Genomic DNA, 15,962 nt, shown 5'->3' on the forward strand with positions numbered 1-15,962 from the left:
GCCCGCCCCCGGCTCTCGCTGCCCGGCTGCCAGCGGCTGCCAGCGGCTGCCATCCCTCCCTGCCAGCCCTGCCAGCCCGCCCTGCCTGCCCCACTGCTCACTTGCTCCCCACCTCCCAGCCCTGCCAGCCTGTCCCGCTGCTCCTCTTGCCTGTTCCTGGCCTCGCTGCCTGCCCCCTGCCCGCAGCCGGTCCCTGCTCTCGGGGCCGGGGCAGGTGTCGGTGCCAAGCTCCAGGCTGCTCCTCCCTTCGGAGTCTGCCGATCAAAGCCGGGCTTGGATGTGCGTGTCCCCAGCTGTGTCCCCAGATGTGTGCTTAGATGCAAGATGTGATTTCTCCGTTGTGTTGTTGAAGCTGCTCTGTACCCGAGGATAAGGCAAACCCTCTGCTGCTGGGGAGATACCAGAGGGTGTGGAAGGTCTTAAATGCAGATCCCTTTGATGCCTCCTTCTGCTTCTCTCTTCCTCCAGCATAAGCAGAAAGTTGCAGAGCAGGGCTGACTTTCCTGTTTTGCCTTCGGATGTGGAGCTGGAGGCAGTGGCTTGGCTTGAGTTTAAATTCTGTCACACACAAAAAGGCAGAGGGAAAACGCTGGAAGGGATTGTGCAGGGTTAACAAATCCCAGGCCACCTTCCCTGCTGCACACAGACCTCTGAATGGCTGCTCCCCGGCCCCAGCCCTTGGTGCTGCAGTGGCTTTGTTGACCTTAAACCTGCACTCCCCCGAAGCTCGGCGGGGCTGGGGCTGGCTTTGCCTCCCTTGCTGTGTTTTTCCTCTTGGCTGTTCATTTAGGAGTGGGTTTGGAGGCTGCTGTCACTTGGCTGTCGTTTGGGCTGGGCTCCTGAGTGCCTCGTGGTCGTGTTGGTTGCAAAGCTTTCTCTGGAGCTTGTCTGCTGCTCTGCTGTTTTCCTGTGGTTTGGTGAATTTGGAGTGTTTGGAAAACATTCTGGGTTTTAAATGGCTCTGTGCTGGGAGCAGGGCGGGTGGAGAGGAGCAGCAGGGATGTCTGTGGGTGTTGGAAAACAGCTGGGGGAGGAGAGAGAGTCGGTAATGAGGGTCCCAGGGGGGTTGGTTAACCTCAGCACCGACCTGTGAGGGGATGTGCTTCAAAATAATTGTGGCCTTGGGTGTCTGAAACGGCAGGGCTGGATTCCAGGTAACTCTGAGCATCTGTACCTCCTTCCAGAGCTGTGGCTGCTCAGCCTGCTTTTGCTTTCACCTCCCCAGCAAGTCAAAAGCCATTGTTCAGGGCCTCTGGATGCTGGTCTTGAGCAGAGCTGCTGGGCTGGGGTGGCCTGGGGCTGTCCTTGGATTTCTGCAGGAGCTCTCTGGCACTGATGATTGCTTCAGGCAGGGGAGTTTTAGCTCTGATAGCACAGCAGGGCAAGTCAGGAGCTGCAATCATTGCTGTTTGCTTGACCTGCAGCTGGCTCCCGGCTTGGGCAGTCCCCACTGTAAGCCTGTCTCAGGCACCTCTGCTGTGCTCAGCTTTGCTTCCAGAGCTTGCATAAAGCAGCAGGTGAGCAGCAGGGCAGCTGTCAGGCTGTGGTTGCCTGCTGAAGCAGATGGGCTTGGTTCAGGTCAGACAGGTTTGCTGTCAGAAGGGAGCTCAGGAACCAGAGTGAATCTCTTCTCGTGGTAGGAAGCTGCCTGCAGCTCTGTACCTTCCTGAGGGGGAAATGGTGTCAGGGCTTGAAGTTCTCACCCTGCAGCGCTGCTGCTCTCCAGCTTCCAGGTGATGCATTCCTGGCAGCTGTCACACGGGGGGACATTCTGTTCTGTGTGGTGGGGAAAGGTGAACTGAGATGCAAACAGCTTGCTCCAGGTCATAAAGTAACTGAGTGCTGGCAGGAGTTCTTTGCTCTCTAGTTGTGCTTTAAATCCTCTGCTCACTGCTGTGCAGGTGGTGGTGTGTCAGTGCCAGGGGAGTGCTGCTGGCTCTGAGGTAGAGTCATGGAAGGACAGAGCTTGGAAGGGAGCTCTGGAGCTCACCCAGTCCAACCCCCTGCTCCAGCAGGGCTCCCACAGCAGCTTGCCCAGGAGCACAATGCCCAGGGGGGGTTGGAAGCTCTGCAGAGAAGGAGACTCCACAGCCTCTCTGGGCAGCCTGCCCCAGGCCTCCAGCAGCCTCACACCAAACAACTTTCTCCTCCTGCTCAGGTGGAACCTCCTGGGTTCCAGTTTGTGCCCCTTGCCCTATCCCTGAGCCCCAGTGAAGAGAGCCCAGCCCCATCCTCACCACCTCCACCTTTAGCTGCTCACACAGTGAGATCCCCTCTGGGGCTGCTCCTCTGCAGGCTCTCAGCCCCGGGTCCCCCAGGCAGCTGTGGCTGTCCCCTCACCACTCCTCTCATCTGTGGGGCTGCCTGCTTGGTTGTTTTTCTGCCTTCTGCTCCTGAAGGCGGCCAGTGGCTGCCTGCCACACGGAGAGGGCCCCTGGGCTCAGTCCCCTTGCTCCAGTGCTGCCTTCTCCCTCGGATAAAGCTGTTATCTGTCTAGCAGATAAGAGCTGGGCTTCAGTTTTTGGCTGTGCAAGGCCTGGTTGAGGTGTTCCCAGCAACAGCCTCCTTTCAGCAGCTGAAGAATGAAGCCCTGTTCTGCCTTGCCAAGATTCTCTCTGTTCTCTGCCTCCCTTCCAAGCTTCCTTCAAGCCCTGAGTCTCCTGAAGCCTGCTGAATAATGCAGCTGGCTCTGCTGGCAGGGGCTGGCACTTAACCCTTTCTGAACTGCCTTGGTTCAGATCAGATCCTCTGAAACCATGCAAAGAATTTGGATCTTCAGCCTCGGGTTTTGTTGGCAGCCTTGAGCTGGGTCTGGCTGAGGGAGGCAGGGGACGGATTGATTCTCTGCTTGGGAGCTGAGGAAGCATGGGGGGGCGGGGGGGGGAATGAAACTCTTCCAGATACTGCAGTTCAGGCAGGCTTTGACTCTCTCAGATCTTGCTAACAGCTTCTGTGGAGGCTTTAAAGGCAGGAGTGCAGGGGACTGCTCACAGCTGATGTCCTGGGAGCAGATTTGTATGCAGCTGAAGATGAATGTGAGTGGAGAGAGCTGAGTCTGCAGGGCAGAGCCGTGCTGGAGTTTTAATGGCTTAATCAAACTGGAAGGCAAAGCCTGGACCTCAAGGGGCCACCTCCTCCTAGCCCACCCCCCCTCTTGTGGCTGTTCCGAGCCCGTTCGGCTGTGCTGCTCTGCGATGCTTTATTTCGTGCTCCGGGGGCGAAGGGGAGGCTGCAGGGAGCGCAGCGCAGCGCTCTCGGTGTCAGGCTCAATTGCTCAGTTTAACAACAATTGAAGGAAACCTTAATTGAGCAACTTCCCTGGGTGCTGCTCAGCTCCAGCCTGCCTGGGAGCGCTGCTGCAGCCACCCTCTGGGCTCTGCCTCCCCCCTCGCTTCGTCGCGGGCCCTCATTAGCGATGTTAATGACCTAACAACGCAACAGATGAGGAGCCGGCGGGCTGCCGCTGCGGGGGGAAGCTGCTGGGCCCGGCTGGGGCTGGGCAGAGTCGTTGGCACCTGGGTGACCCCGAGTCGCCCCACAGGTGGCCTCTGACTCCGGCGGGCTGGGGCCGCAGGGAGGGCTGGCAGCGCAGGAGGGGCTGCGCACAGCTCCCGGAGCCGCCGAGCTTGGAGATGGTCTCTTAAGATCGCAGAGGCTGGAGGGGAGCTCTGGGGATCAGCCGGCCCCAAGCCCTCTGCCAGAGCAGGGGCACCCCCAGCAGCCTGCCCAGGATGTCTGCTCCCATCCTGACTCCCAGCCTTGACCAGCACCGCTGAGAGCCCTGCTCAGGCTGCCCTGCCCCAGTCTAAACAGCCCCAACCCTCTCAGCCTTTCCTCGTCAGAGATGTTCCTGGCCCCTCTGCATCTTTGTGGCCCCAGTGATGACCTTCTCCAGCCTCAGTGGTGCCCTGAGTGCTTCCACCCAGCTGTCTCTGCACGGGCAGCTCGCCTCGGGAGAGCCCCAGGGCTCAGGACCATCCCAAACCTGAGCACTGCAGCTGAATCCATCCCTTTAAGATGCCACAAAGGGCCTGAGCCTCCCTGATTCACAGCTGGGGGAAGGATCTTTGTGGCTGTGAGTTAAGGAGGGGAAGCTCCAGGCAGAGCCTTCAGCTGGAGCTGTGCTTGGTGCTTGCAGCAAAGCAGCAGCAGCTCTGTGGGCAGAGCAGAGCAGAGCATCTGTTCCCCATTAAACCTCTTTAACTTTTGAACTCTCCTTCTCCAGCAGTTTTCCTTCCTGATTATAAACTCTCTGAGGGGAATGCTTTGCTCTGAGAGAGGAGGCTGGAGGCAGAGGTGTGTGCCAGGGACTCCTGGAACCCCAGCAGGCATCACACAGGGCTGGTGGAAAAGACAAATCCAATCCTCAGTTCTGTGCTCAGAACTGAAGGTTTGTGGAGAGCTCCAGCAGGGGTGAGGAGACCTGGAGCAGGCTGCCCAGGGAGGCTGTGGCTGTCCCCTCCCTGGAGGTGTTCAGGGCCAGGCGGGAGGAGGCCCTGAGCAGCCTGGGCTGGTGGAGGTGTCCCTGCCCAGGGCAGGGGGTAGGAACTGGATGAGCTTCAAGGTCCCTTCCAACCCAACCCATTCCCTGGATGTGGTGCTTCAGAGGCTGCTCTGAGGTGGAGGATGTAGGAGTGAGCAGGCAGCCAGGTGTTGGTGAGCTCAGGGCACCAGGCACTAGCAGTAACCCCAACACATCTGAGTGGGACCAAGGGGAGCAGCCCTGGGGGAGGGGAGGTCATCTTTATGCATGAGGGAGTTCTCAGAGCAGCACAGGCTTCATGCCACCACTTTGGAGCCTAAAATGCTCTTCCTCAACCATCTTTCAAAATCAGGCTTTAAACTCCAGTTGGTTTGTGCCTCCCTAAGCTCTTTAGCATGAGCTCTGTTTTGGGGGGGGGCTGGGGTTATTTTGGGGAGAGAGATAAATCTGCTACCATGACCTACATTTCCTGATTGGAGACAGCCAGGGCTGGCTTCTCCACCTCTGATTTCTTTCATGCTTGTGCTCAGAGCCATGGCTGGGCAGGGCAGGTCCCAGGGTAAGAGCAGAAGGAAAGGAGGAAACTGCAGCTGGTGATGAGAAGTACCCAAGAGCCTGTGCTCTGCAGAGCCCCAGCATGGGGGGGCTGGAAGGGACCTCTGGAGCCCACCCAGCCCAAGCCCCTGCTCCAGCAGGGCTCCCACAGCAGCCTGCCCAGGAGCACAGTGCCCAGGGGGGGTTGGAAGCTCTGCAGAGCAGGAGACTCCACAGCCTCTCTGGGCAGCCTGCCCCAGGCCTCCAGCAGCCTCACACCAAAGGAGTTTCTCCTCCTGCTCAGAAGGAACCTCCTGGGTTCCAGTGTGTGCCCCTTGTGCTGTCCCTGGGCACCACTGAGCAGAGCCTGGCCCCAGCCTCTTGCCCCCCCCAGCTCCTTCAGCTCTTGCTGAGCATTGCTCAGCTCCCCTCTGGGCTGCTCTGCCCCAGGCTCTCAGCCCCAGGGCTCTCAGCCTTTGCTGCTCAGAGCTGCTCCAGGCCCCTCAGCAGCTCTGTGTCCTGTGCCCAGGCAGGGCAGATGTCACAGCCTGGTGTCACAACCTGCACTGCTTCCCAGCCCTGCCTGCTTCACTCCAGGTGCTCCAGCAGGGGGGTTGGGTTCCAGAGGTCCCTTCCAACCCCCCCCCGGTGGCACTCTGGGACAGGCAGCAGTGCAGCTGTGGGGAGCAGGAGCTCTGGAGCCAGCAGGCTCAGCAGGCAGCCCCTGTGGCACGTGTGAGGCCCTGGATCCCCCTGCCCAAAATAGCCTCCAGCTGCTCCTGCCAGCCCTGCAGCCCTGCCTCCTGGCACTATTTTTTCCCATTTTCCAGGGCTGGGGTTAAATTTCTGGATGCCTTCTCCAGTGTCTGGATGCTCAGCAGCCAAACCTCCTGCCTGGGGAGGGAGGGAGGGAGGGAGGGAGGAGCAGAAGCTGCTCCTCCTCTCCAGAGCCCATGGGGGCCTTGGCCCTGGGCTCCTCGTGGGCTCCAAAGGGTGCTGATGGTTGGCACAGCATCCAGGTACCCCAGCCTGGCACCTCAAAGGAAGGAAAGGATCCTGGAAGTGCTCTTCATAGATTCACAGAATGGGTTGGGTTGGAGGAAACCTTAAAGGTGATCCAGTGCCAGGCCCCTGCCACGGGCAGGGACCCCTCCCACAGCTCACCCAGCCTGGCCCTGAGCACCCCCAGGCAGGAGGCAGCCACAGCCTCCCTGGCAGCCTGTGCCAGGCTCTCACCACCCTGGTACTGAACAACTTCTTCCTCAGCTCCAAACCCTTCTCCCCTGGCCTGGCTCCAGACCCCCTCAGCAAAGTCTCTCTGCAGCCTCCCTGCAGGATCCCTTCAGGCCCTGGCAGCAGCTCTGAGGTGCCCCTGGAGCCTTCTCCTCTGCAGGCTGCACAGCCCCAGCTCCCTCAGCCTGTGCTCAGGTGGCTCCTGGCAGTGTTCTTCCTCCTGGAGCTGGGAAGGGGCTTTCCCTGCTGAGCATGGCCCTGGAGCAGGCTGCTCCTGCCTGCAGAGGCTGAGTGCTTCCTGCTGCTGGGGCTGGATGTTGCCTTTCTCCCCGCAGGAGCCGGAGCTCTGCTGCCCACTCGCAGTGCAACTGGAATGGGTAATGGTGTGAGAGGAGGGGCAGTGGATTTCCAGGGGCAGGATGTGGAGCCAGTTCCAGCAGCACATCTCCCAGCAGAGGTAAGGGCAGGGCAGTGCTGCCTGTGGCTGCTCTGCAGAGGAAGCAGGCTTGGAGCTGTGGAGCCCTGAAGGAGCTGCAGTGTGTGTGGAGGCCTCCCCATGGCTACCCTCTGCCTTCCCTGAGGATGGCCAAGCAGTGCCAGCCCCCTGGGCAGAGCCTGGGCATGGCTCCCAGCTGGCAGGGCTGCCCAGGGCTTGGGCTTTGGTGGCAGAGCTGGGGAGAGAGCCCTGCAGCCTGGGCTCTGGCTGCTGTCAGAGGCAGGGAGAGGAGGTGATGCTGACCCTTGGCCTGCCCAGGCCTCAGGCTGAAGTTCACCCAGGCCTGCCCCTCTGCATGGCTGCTCCTTGCTGGGGCACCAGGCAGGCAGGGACTGGGGGGGAGAGTGGAGCTGAACCACAGCTTTTGGTAATAAAGATTAACTTTGGGGCTGGGAAAGGTGCTGGGAAGGGGAGAAAAGTTAACTTCTGTGGGAGATCAGCAAGTTAATGATCCTAAGCCTTGGCTTGGCTGCCAGGCCACAGCCCTCATGGGCTTAGCTTTCGAGTCCCTCCCTTGCCCTGTGCCCCTCTGTTGGCAGGAGGCAGCTGTGGCAGGAAGATCCAGCAGAGAGCCTCTTCCCTTCCATTAGGAGCAGGAGGAAACCTGCCTGGCTCTGTTGTTAGGCCCTCAGGAGCAATGTGGGAGTGGGGCTTGGGTGTCACTGTGAGGGCAAGAAGGGAACTTGCTTCACCTGCCCAAAGCATGGGGAGGTGGTGGCTGAGCTGCTGGGGATGGAGCAGTAGCATGGAGGAGGTGGCAGAGCTTGGGCCTCACAGCTGGACCAGCCCAGGCTTGGCCCTTCAGGGTCTGACCAGGAACTCACTGTGCTGCAGGTTCTGAAGACAGTTCTGACCCAGGCCCTGGAGAGGAGCTAAAGGCTGCAGCAAAGGTCACAGAACCCCAGAGGGGCTCAGGGGGGAAGGGAGCTCAGAGCTCATCTGCTCCAACCCCCTGCCATGGGCAGGGGCAGCTCTCAGCTAGGCTCAGCTGCTCAGGGCCTCAGCCAGCCTGGCCCTGAGCACCCCCAGGGAGGAGGCAGCCACAGGCTCTGGTTGGTGCTGGCTGTGTCCTCCTGAGCAATGCTTTGTTCCAGGGCACCCAGGAGAAGAAGAAGGTCCTCAACTCCCTGATGTCTGGGGCCCTGGCTGGTGCTGTGGCTAAAACTGCTGTAGCTCCACTGGACAGGACAAAAATCATGTTTCAAGGTGAGGCCCTTTTGGCTGGAGCTGAAAATCCTGAGGTGCTGGGCAGGGCTGGGGGCTCAGCCCCATGCTGTGAAGGGCCTGGTGTCAGTGCAGGCTCTGCCCCCCAGCAGTGGTCCCACAGAGGAGTGCAGGTGGTGAATCCAGCAGGCATGGGGGGAAGCCAGGAGGCTTCAGTCTGGCTGACATCCCAGATGAAATGCAGGGGGGGAGGTTTAAGCTAATCCCTGGATGAGATTTGGTTTTGAGTTGACTCTCAGCTGGCCTGGGTTTGGCTCCCAGAAGCCAGCAGCAGCAGCAGGGGATGAAGCTGTGGGCAGCTAAAGCCTGGGCTGGCTGCAGGCTGGCAGCAGCTGGGGCAGAGCTGTGCTTGCTTCAGCAGAGTAAACACTCTGGGGCTGCAAGTGTCACAACCAGGGCTGGGGTGCAGGCTGCAGGGTGAGTCAGCAGCTGTCCATGTGGATCACCTCCCATGCCTGCAGACCTCCACTTGTCCCAGCACTGCCTTTGCTTTGGCTCATTGAGCTCCCTGCCAGGGATGGGATCCAGCTGTGCCAGTGCTGAGCAGTGTGTGGCTGCTGCTGGGGGTCAGAGAGACACTGAATGGGTTGGGTTGGAAGGGAGCTGGGAGCTCAGAGCTCATCCACTCCAACCCTTGCCATGGGCAGGGACAGCTCTCAGCTGCTCCAGGCCTCACCCAGCCTGGCCTTGAACACCTCCAGGGAGGAGGCAGCCACAGCCTCCCTGGGCAGCCTGTGCCAGGGTCTCCTCTCCCTCACTGCCAAGAGTTTCTTCCCCCTCTCCAGCCTCAGTCTCCTCTCTCCCAGCTCAAAGCCCTTGCCCCTTGTCCTGGCACTCCCAGCCCTTGTCACAAGTCCCTCCCCAGCCTTCCTGTAGCCCCCATGCTGAAGGGAGTTTGGGAGCACTTAAAGCCTTTGTTTATTCTAAAGCCCCTCTGTTTTCTCTTGCATTCATGCTTCTGCTCCTGTTTTGCCCCCTGTGGTTTGTTGGAGCCTTCTGGATGCAGTGCAAGACCTAATCCTTATTGTTTTCTTCTCCTTGCAGTGTCTTCAAAACGATTTTCTGCCAAGGTGAGCTGCTCTCTGTCTCCTCTTGACCTGAGCTGTCTGACTCATGGCAGTGATGCCCACCCCCAGCATCCTCTGCCTGCCTTCAGTGAATTCTCTTGCTTGGGTTTCCTCAGCAGCACCTGCAGTGAGAGGGCAGAGAGGGGAAGGCTGTTTGCAGTGCTCCTTAGGACACTGCACTTCCATGGTCGTGTTTGTGCTCTGTGCCTGCCACAGGGGAGCCTCAGTCCCCCTCCAGCTTCTGCCTGTGGCAGACACTAAACCACAGAGCCACAGGAGACTGAGTCCAACCCCCCTGCTCCATGGAATGGTAGGGAAGGGACCTCTGGAGCTCACCCACTCCAAGCCCCTGCTCCAGCAGGGCTCCCACAGCAGCTTGCCCAGGAGCACAGTGCCCAGGGGGGGTTGGAAGCTCTGCAGAGGAGGAGACTCCACAACCTCTCTGGGCAGCCTGCCCCAGGCCTCCAGCAGCCTCTCAGCAAATCAACAACCTCCTTGGGGGTGTTCAAGGCCAAGTTGGATGAGGCCTTGAGCAGCTGAGGCTAGCTGAGAGGGCTGGAGGCTTGTGAGCACATCCAGCTGCTCTCAGCTCCTTGCAGCTGGGCTGGGAAGGAGGATTTGGAGAGGTTAAGCTGCAGGGTCACCCTCTTGCCCCCTTCTGTTGTTTGGGCTCCCTCTCACCACTGTGTGCCCTTTGCTCCCTTGCCTGCAGGAAGCCTACAGGCTGATTTACCACACCTACCTCAACGAGGGCTTCTGGAGCCTCTGGAGAGGGAACTCAGCCACCATGGTCCGGGTGATTCCCTACGCTGCCATCCAGTTCTGTGCTCACGAGGAGTACAAGCAGCTCCTGGGCAGCTACTACGGCTTCCAGGGAAAGTAAGATGCAGCCTGGCCTGGGGCCTTACACAGGAGGAGGCTTGGAGCAGTCTGTGGGAGCTGCAGAGCTCGGGGAGGGAGCAGGGTGCTGAGGTCCTGAGCTGGCAGCTCTGCAGGGGCAGGGCTGTGCTGGGCCCTCCCTGGAGGGGGCTCTGCAGGGTGTGCGAAGGGAGCCAGGCGAAGGGCTGAGCTCCCCTCTTGCTCAGGGGAGACCTCTGTGAGGAGCAGGCCCTGGCCTCTGGAGGCAGGAGCAGGAGGTGGCCTAGACCCTGAGTGAGCAGCTCCCTGTGCAGGCAAAACAGAGAGAGAAGGAGCAGGATGCAGCCTGGCACTGAGCTGTGCAGCCCCTTGCTCTTGGCCAGGTCGAGTCTGAGCCAGCCCAAGGCAGCCTTGCCGCCCTCACCACAGCCTTCCTCTGAGCCTCCCCCGGGGATGGCCGCCCCCAGCCGCCTCTCAGGGCAGGGCAGGGGTGCAGCAGGGGGCAGAGCTGGAGCCAGGCAGCATTTCCATCTGCAGGTGATGTGCTTGGTCTCTTCTCTCTCCCCAGGGCGCTGACTCCCTTCCCTCGGTTCATCGCCGGCTCCCTGGCAGGCACCACGGCTGCCACCCTCACCTACCCCCTGGACATGGTCCGTGCCCGCATGGCTGTCACGCCAAAGGAGATGTAAGTGCCAAGGCAAGCAGGTACCAGCACCACCAGCACCCAGTGCAGACCTTGCTCTTCAGGTCAGATGGATTTCTGTTCCCATTTTCTGGGTCACTCCTTGCTCAGAGCCTTTGGCGTCTCGAGCCCCGGGAGCCATGGCGCTGGCACCGCGAGCAGCGGGCACAGGGGCTGGCAGCAGAGGTTGCTCTCCCCCAGGAGAACCTGGGCAGGGGTCTTTAGGAGGCCAGCTGGCAGCAGGGCTCCACAAGAGAGCAGGACAGCTCGTGGTGGTAGGGCTGGAGAGAGCTGGTGCCAGGCTTCCCCCTTGGTGGCCAGGCTCCTGCCCTGGGTGGTGATTCCCTCAGCCCTGCTGGGTGCAGCACTAAGCAGCACAGCTTTGGTCTCCCTCTGCCCTCCTGCCAGGTACAGCAACATTGTCCATGTCTTCATCCGGATATCCAGGGAGGAAGGGCTGAAGACCCTCTACAGGGGCTTCACACCAACCATCCTGGGAGTGATTCCCTATGCTGGGCTCAGCTTCTTCACCTACGAGACGCTGAAGAAGCTGCACGCAGGTAAAGGCAGCTTGGGCTGCTGGCAGGGGCAGCAGGGCAGGCTCTGAGCCAGCTGCAGGTCACAGCATGCCAGGGCTTGGAAGGGACCTCTGGAGATCACCAGTCCAACCCCCTGCTCCAGCAGGGCACCCACAGCAGCTGGCCCAGGATCATAGTAGCCAGGTGGGGTTAGAAGCTCTGCAGAGGAGGAGGCTCCACAGCCTCCCTGGGCAGCCTGCTCCAGAGTCTCACCACCCTCCTGCTGAACAACTTCTTCCTCAGCTCCAGTCTCACCCTGCTCCCCCTCAGCTCCAGACCATTGCCCCTTGGCCTGGCTCCAGACACCCTCAGGAAAAGTCTCTCTGCAGCCCTCCTGTGGGATCCCTTCAGGCACTGGGAGGCAGCTCTGAGGTCCCCCTGGAGTCTTCTCCAGGCTCCTGGGACTTGGACTAGATGCCCTCTGAAGGTCCCTTCCCACCCAGCCCAGCTGGAGGACAGGAGCCTTCCCCTCTGCAGCTGCAGCAGCTGCTGAGCAGCAGTCCCTGTGCCCTGCAGGGCAGCCCCCGGGACCCCTCCTGGCTGCAGCAGTCCCTGTGCCCTGCAGGGCAGCCCCCGGGACCCCTCCTGGCTGCAGCAGTCCCTGTGCCCTGCAGGGCAGCCCCCGGGACCCCTCCTGGCTGCAGCAGTCCCTGTGCCTTGCAGGGCAGCCCCCGGGACCCCTCCTGGCTGCAGCAGTCCCTGTGCCCTGCAGGGCAGCCCCCGGGACCCCTCCTGGCTGCAGCAGTCCCTGTGCCCTGCAGGGCAGCCCCCGGGACCCCTCCTGGCTGCAGCAGCCTCGGGCACTGCCCCAGCCGGGCAGGGCCTCTGCGGCTCCCTGGCGCTCGGAGCTGCCGGTGGCTCCCGGCCCCCTCGGCCCCGGGCGCTGCGGGTGCCGCAGGAAGCTCTCAGCGCTCAGCTGCTCTCTTCCCCTCCCCAGATCACAGCGGCAGGGCTCAGCCCTCCCCCGCCGAGCGGCTGCTGTTCGGAGCCTGCGCCGGCCTCATCGGGCAGTCTGCCTCCTACCCCCTGGACGTGGTCCGGCGCCGCATGCAGACCGCGGGGGTGCTGGGGCACACCTACAGCTCCATCCTCCTCACCATGCAGGAGATCGTCCGGGAGGAGGGACTCGTCCGGGGCCTCTACAAAGGGCTCAGCATGAACTGGGTCAAGGGCCCCATCGCGGTGGGAATCAGCTTCACAACCTTCGACCTGACTCAGATCCTGCTCCGCAAGCTGCAGCACAGCCCCGGCCTGCAGAGGTAGCAGCTGCAGCCCCTGCCAGCCCCCTGGCGCCTGTAGAAAGAGCAATGCTAACCTCCCCTCACCTCACACCTGCTCTCCTGCAGCTGACATCTCACCTGTGCTGGTCGGGTTTGGCTTTGTTCCTCTTGGGTTTGGTTCTCTTTCCTCCTGCTGGACTTTTGGGGTTGGTTTTGTTTGATGAGCCTCTGAATTGTTTGGAAACCTCAGCCTGAAGCTAACTTCTCTCCTGAACCAAGTTTCTTCTTCCAGTCCTGCACAGCCTGAGGCCTCCAAAGCAGCTGCCTCAACCTTCTGCTTTGTTCTGTGATCCCCAGGAGTGAAGCCTCTCAAACCAACCTCTGCTGCTGCTGGCTCCTCACCTGCGCTCTGTGGGGGAGGAAGGAGAGGACTCAGTGCTGCTCCTGAAGCTGGGGGCTGGGGGCTGCCTGCTGCTCCTGGCAGGCAGTTTGGAGCTCCTGACCACGAGTGAGCTGGAGGCAGGCTGCCAAGTGCAATATTCCAGGCAGTCCTTAGGGAACTGCAGATCCCTCTGACCTGGGGGCAGAGGCTTCCAGAGAGCAGGAGGCAGCAGGATCCAGAGGTCCAGGACAGATCTTCTGTTCTGGGGGTCGAATGTGAGTCCCAGCTTGGAGCTGCTGCCCTTTTCCTGCTCCTCTCCTGGATTCTGGCTTGGGTTCCACCCCCTGCCCCTGCTGGCAGCGTGGCTCTGAGCTCCCCAGAGCCTGCAGGCAGCGGTCTGCAGCTCCATCCTCGTGTCCCTGCTCAGTGCTGGGGAGCAGGGCAGTGCTGCATTCACAGCCTGCACTGAGCTGCAGCTGCAGCTGTGCTTGCAGGGGACCCCCAGCCCTCTCCTGGGGGCAGTGGCCACGCTGCAGCCTGCAGCAGTGTTCTCCTGTCAGTGTCAGTGCTGCAGCTGCACCATGCAGGAGCAAACATCCCCAAGCCCTGTGGCTGCAGCCTGGGAGTCCCCTCCAGCTTCTGGCCCTGCAACAACCTCCTCTGCTCTTGGTGCCTGCTCTGTAGGTTGTGTCACCTCCATGGGTTTCTTCTCCACACCCAAACCCATTTGCTGTCACTCCTAGAGCTCTGCTGGACCAGCTGAGCCCTTGGGAGCACAGGGTTGACCCCCCAGGAGTGCTGCCTGGTGCCAATCCTTTCAGGAAGACACTTCCCAGGCTTTGGCTCAAAGCAGTTCTGGGGAGGTTTCTGGGGGGGTTCTCTCCTTTGCTCTGCCACTGCTCTGTTCAGCTTGGAGTGCAGGAGAGGTCAGGGCAGGCTCCAGGCTTCTCTGAGGCTCAGATTGCATAACCCAGGATCACACAAATCCCTTTGCAGCTGACAGAGTCCACGATGGAGAGAAGGAAGAGAAGGCAGCAGTTGAAAGCTGCCTTCCCTGGTGGTTCTTAGCTCTTGTGGCCTGAGCCTCCTCTCTGGGCTTCATTGATGAGCCTGGAGGTAATTGCACAGCTGGCAGGAAGAGCTTTGCCTCTCTTCTCCCTTTGCACTGGTTCTTGGGAGCACTGCCTGCTTCTGATGCCAAATATTCCCCTGGGGTGGAGGCCCTGCACTTGCATTTGGTGGGCAGGGGCAGTGTGCTGTGTTGGTGTGCGTGGTGCCCCCAGGACCCATGGGCTCCATCCTGCTCCAGTGGCTGGGCTCTTGGCCTCAGCCTTTTCCTCCTCCCAGCCTCCCCAAACGCTGACCTGTGTTCTGAAGTCACTGCCTGCAGCCACTGCTGCCCCTGTGCTGGCAGACACCTTGGGTGGTGCTGTTCTGAGAGCCTTTAGGGCTGAGAGCCCTGAGAGTGCTGCTCAGGCTGGGGCTTTGCTGCTGGTGGAAGATGCTCACAGCTCTCTGGGGTGAAGTTTTGTTCAGTCCTGTGCAAGAGCTCTCATTTCCTTTCTCCAATGGAGAAGCCAACTTACTTCTGCTCTTGCCTTTAGCTTGTCTGGCCCACTGAGGAAGCCCCCAGGCAGCTGCACCCTGCCCCAGCAGCGAGGTGGCAGCCCCTGCCCAGGCCTGGCTGTGCCCAGCCCCTGCCAGCTCAGAGCTTTCTGCACAGCCCTGGGCTGCAGTATGAAGGCAAGAGGCAGCTGAGCTGTGGTGCCCAGGCTGGGGCAGGCTCAGTGCTGCCCAGCACAGGAGGCCATCTCAGAGGCAAGCTCAGCACAACTTGCCCTGGGAGGTGCTGAGCTTGCCTGAGCCCTGGCAGCAGCAGAGGTGGCTTCACTCCTGCTGGGCTCAGCAGGGTTTACACTGTCTGACTGCCTCTGGGTTGGGACTGAAGGGGAGGGCAGCTGTGTGCAGGGTCCCCTCCTCAGGAGTGTCTGGAACCCAGGGGGAGCCCCCAGAGGAGACATCTTCTGGCTGGCTGCCCCTGCCAGTGCCCACCCTGCAGCTGGGGCTTGGTACAGGCAGCAGGGCTGGGGACTGTGGGCCAGGAAAGCAGCCGCAGGGCACAGCCAGGCTTGGCAGCCCCGGGCTCAGAGTTGTTCCCTTTTGGCAGCTGCACCTGATCTGAATTCAGTGGACTTTGGGCCAAGCAATGGCTCCAAGGGCTGCAGGCTGAGTGGCTGTCCAGAGGCAGAGCCTTGAGTCCGGGCTCGGAGGCTTTGGTGCTTTTGTTTGCTGGGCAGAAGTGTTCAGAAACTGTTACTGCTCTGGGGGGAGTTAAATAGCTTCGGGGGAGTCCCTGCTTTGGTTTGAATGTAGAGAGGCAGAAACAGAGTGTTCCCTTCCACCCTCCTAATCCCTGCCTGACTGCCACATGTTGCAGATCTCTGCTGCCTGGAATGGGAGCCTGAGGAGGTTTGGCTGCTGCGGGAGGGAGGGAGGGAGGGAGCCTGGCTGCTGGCCAGGAGAGTTCATTGCCTCTAGCTTGGAGACGGCAGAGGAAGCCTCCCAGGTACAGTCCCTGAGCTGAGCCCTTTGCCACCACAGGTTCCCCCATTTCCCACTCTCTTCCTCTCAGAGCCTCTTCTCTCCACATCTTCCTCATGGTTCCTCAGTGCCTCACCACCAAACATCCACTCTCTGCCTGGGGGTCTGTTTCCCCCCCTGCTGCCCTCCTCCCCTCCTCCCCTGCACCTTCAGCCCTGCACTTAGCACTTCCAGCAAATCAGCTCCAATGAAATGCAGCCCAAAGGGCAAAATTCCTCCTTGGTAGCAGCACCCAAGCAGCCCAGGAGGCTCCCCCCACTCACAGGGGGGCTGGGGAAGGGCGAGGGAGGGGCTGGGGGCACTTAGGTGGCAGGGGAAGAAGGTTTGGTGAAAGCATCCTCCACGTCCAGCCTCACTCCTTAGCTTCTCCCAGCACCTTGCCTTCAGAAGCTGTGGAATGCTGCTCCTTGAGTCCCCTCTGGCACCTCCTGGCACCTCCACCTCATGCCCACTTGCTGCTCCTTGTGTCCCCTCTGGCACCTCCTGGCACCTCCACCTCATGCCCACTTGCTGCTCCTTGTGTCCCCTCTGGCACCTCCTGGCACCTCCACCTCATGCCCACTTGCTGCTCCTTGAGTCCCCTCTGGCACCTCCTGGCACCTCA

The 15,962-nt window shown here is 60.9% G+C and overlaps 1 protein-coding gene across 1 annotated transcript; it reads left to right on the forward strand.

Annotated features, from left to right (window-relative positions):
* Positions 1-6,556: 6,556 nt before the first annotated feature.
* SLC25A42 (solute carrier family 25 member 42) lies at positions 6,557-12,538 on the forward strand. The gene is made up of 7 exons (XM_054175337.1): positions 6,557-6,707; positions 7,841-7,952; positions 9,015-9,040; positions 9,750-9,916; positions 10,464-10,580; positions 10,986-11,137; positions 12,093-12,538. Exons 1-7 carry the CDS (start codon positions 6,624-6,626, stop codon positions 12,416-12,418), a joined length of 984 nt encoding a protein of 327 aa, XP_054031312.1. The 5' UTR covers positions 6,557-6,623; the 3' UTR covers positions 12,419-12,538.
* Positions 12,539-15,962: the final 3,424 nt, after the last annotated feature.

This window comes from Dryobates pubescens, chromosome 31 (assembly GCF_014839835.1).
Source record: "Dryobates pubescens isolate bDryPub1 chromosome 31, bDryPub1.pri, whole genome shotgun sequence".
NCBI classification, from domain to species: domain Eukaryota; kingdom Metazoa; phylum Chordata; class Aves; order Piciformes; family Picidae; genus Dryobates; species Dryobates pubescens.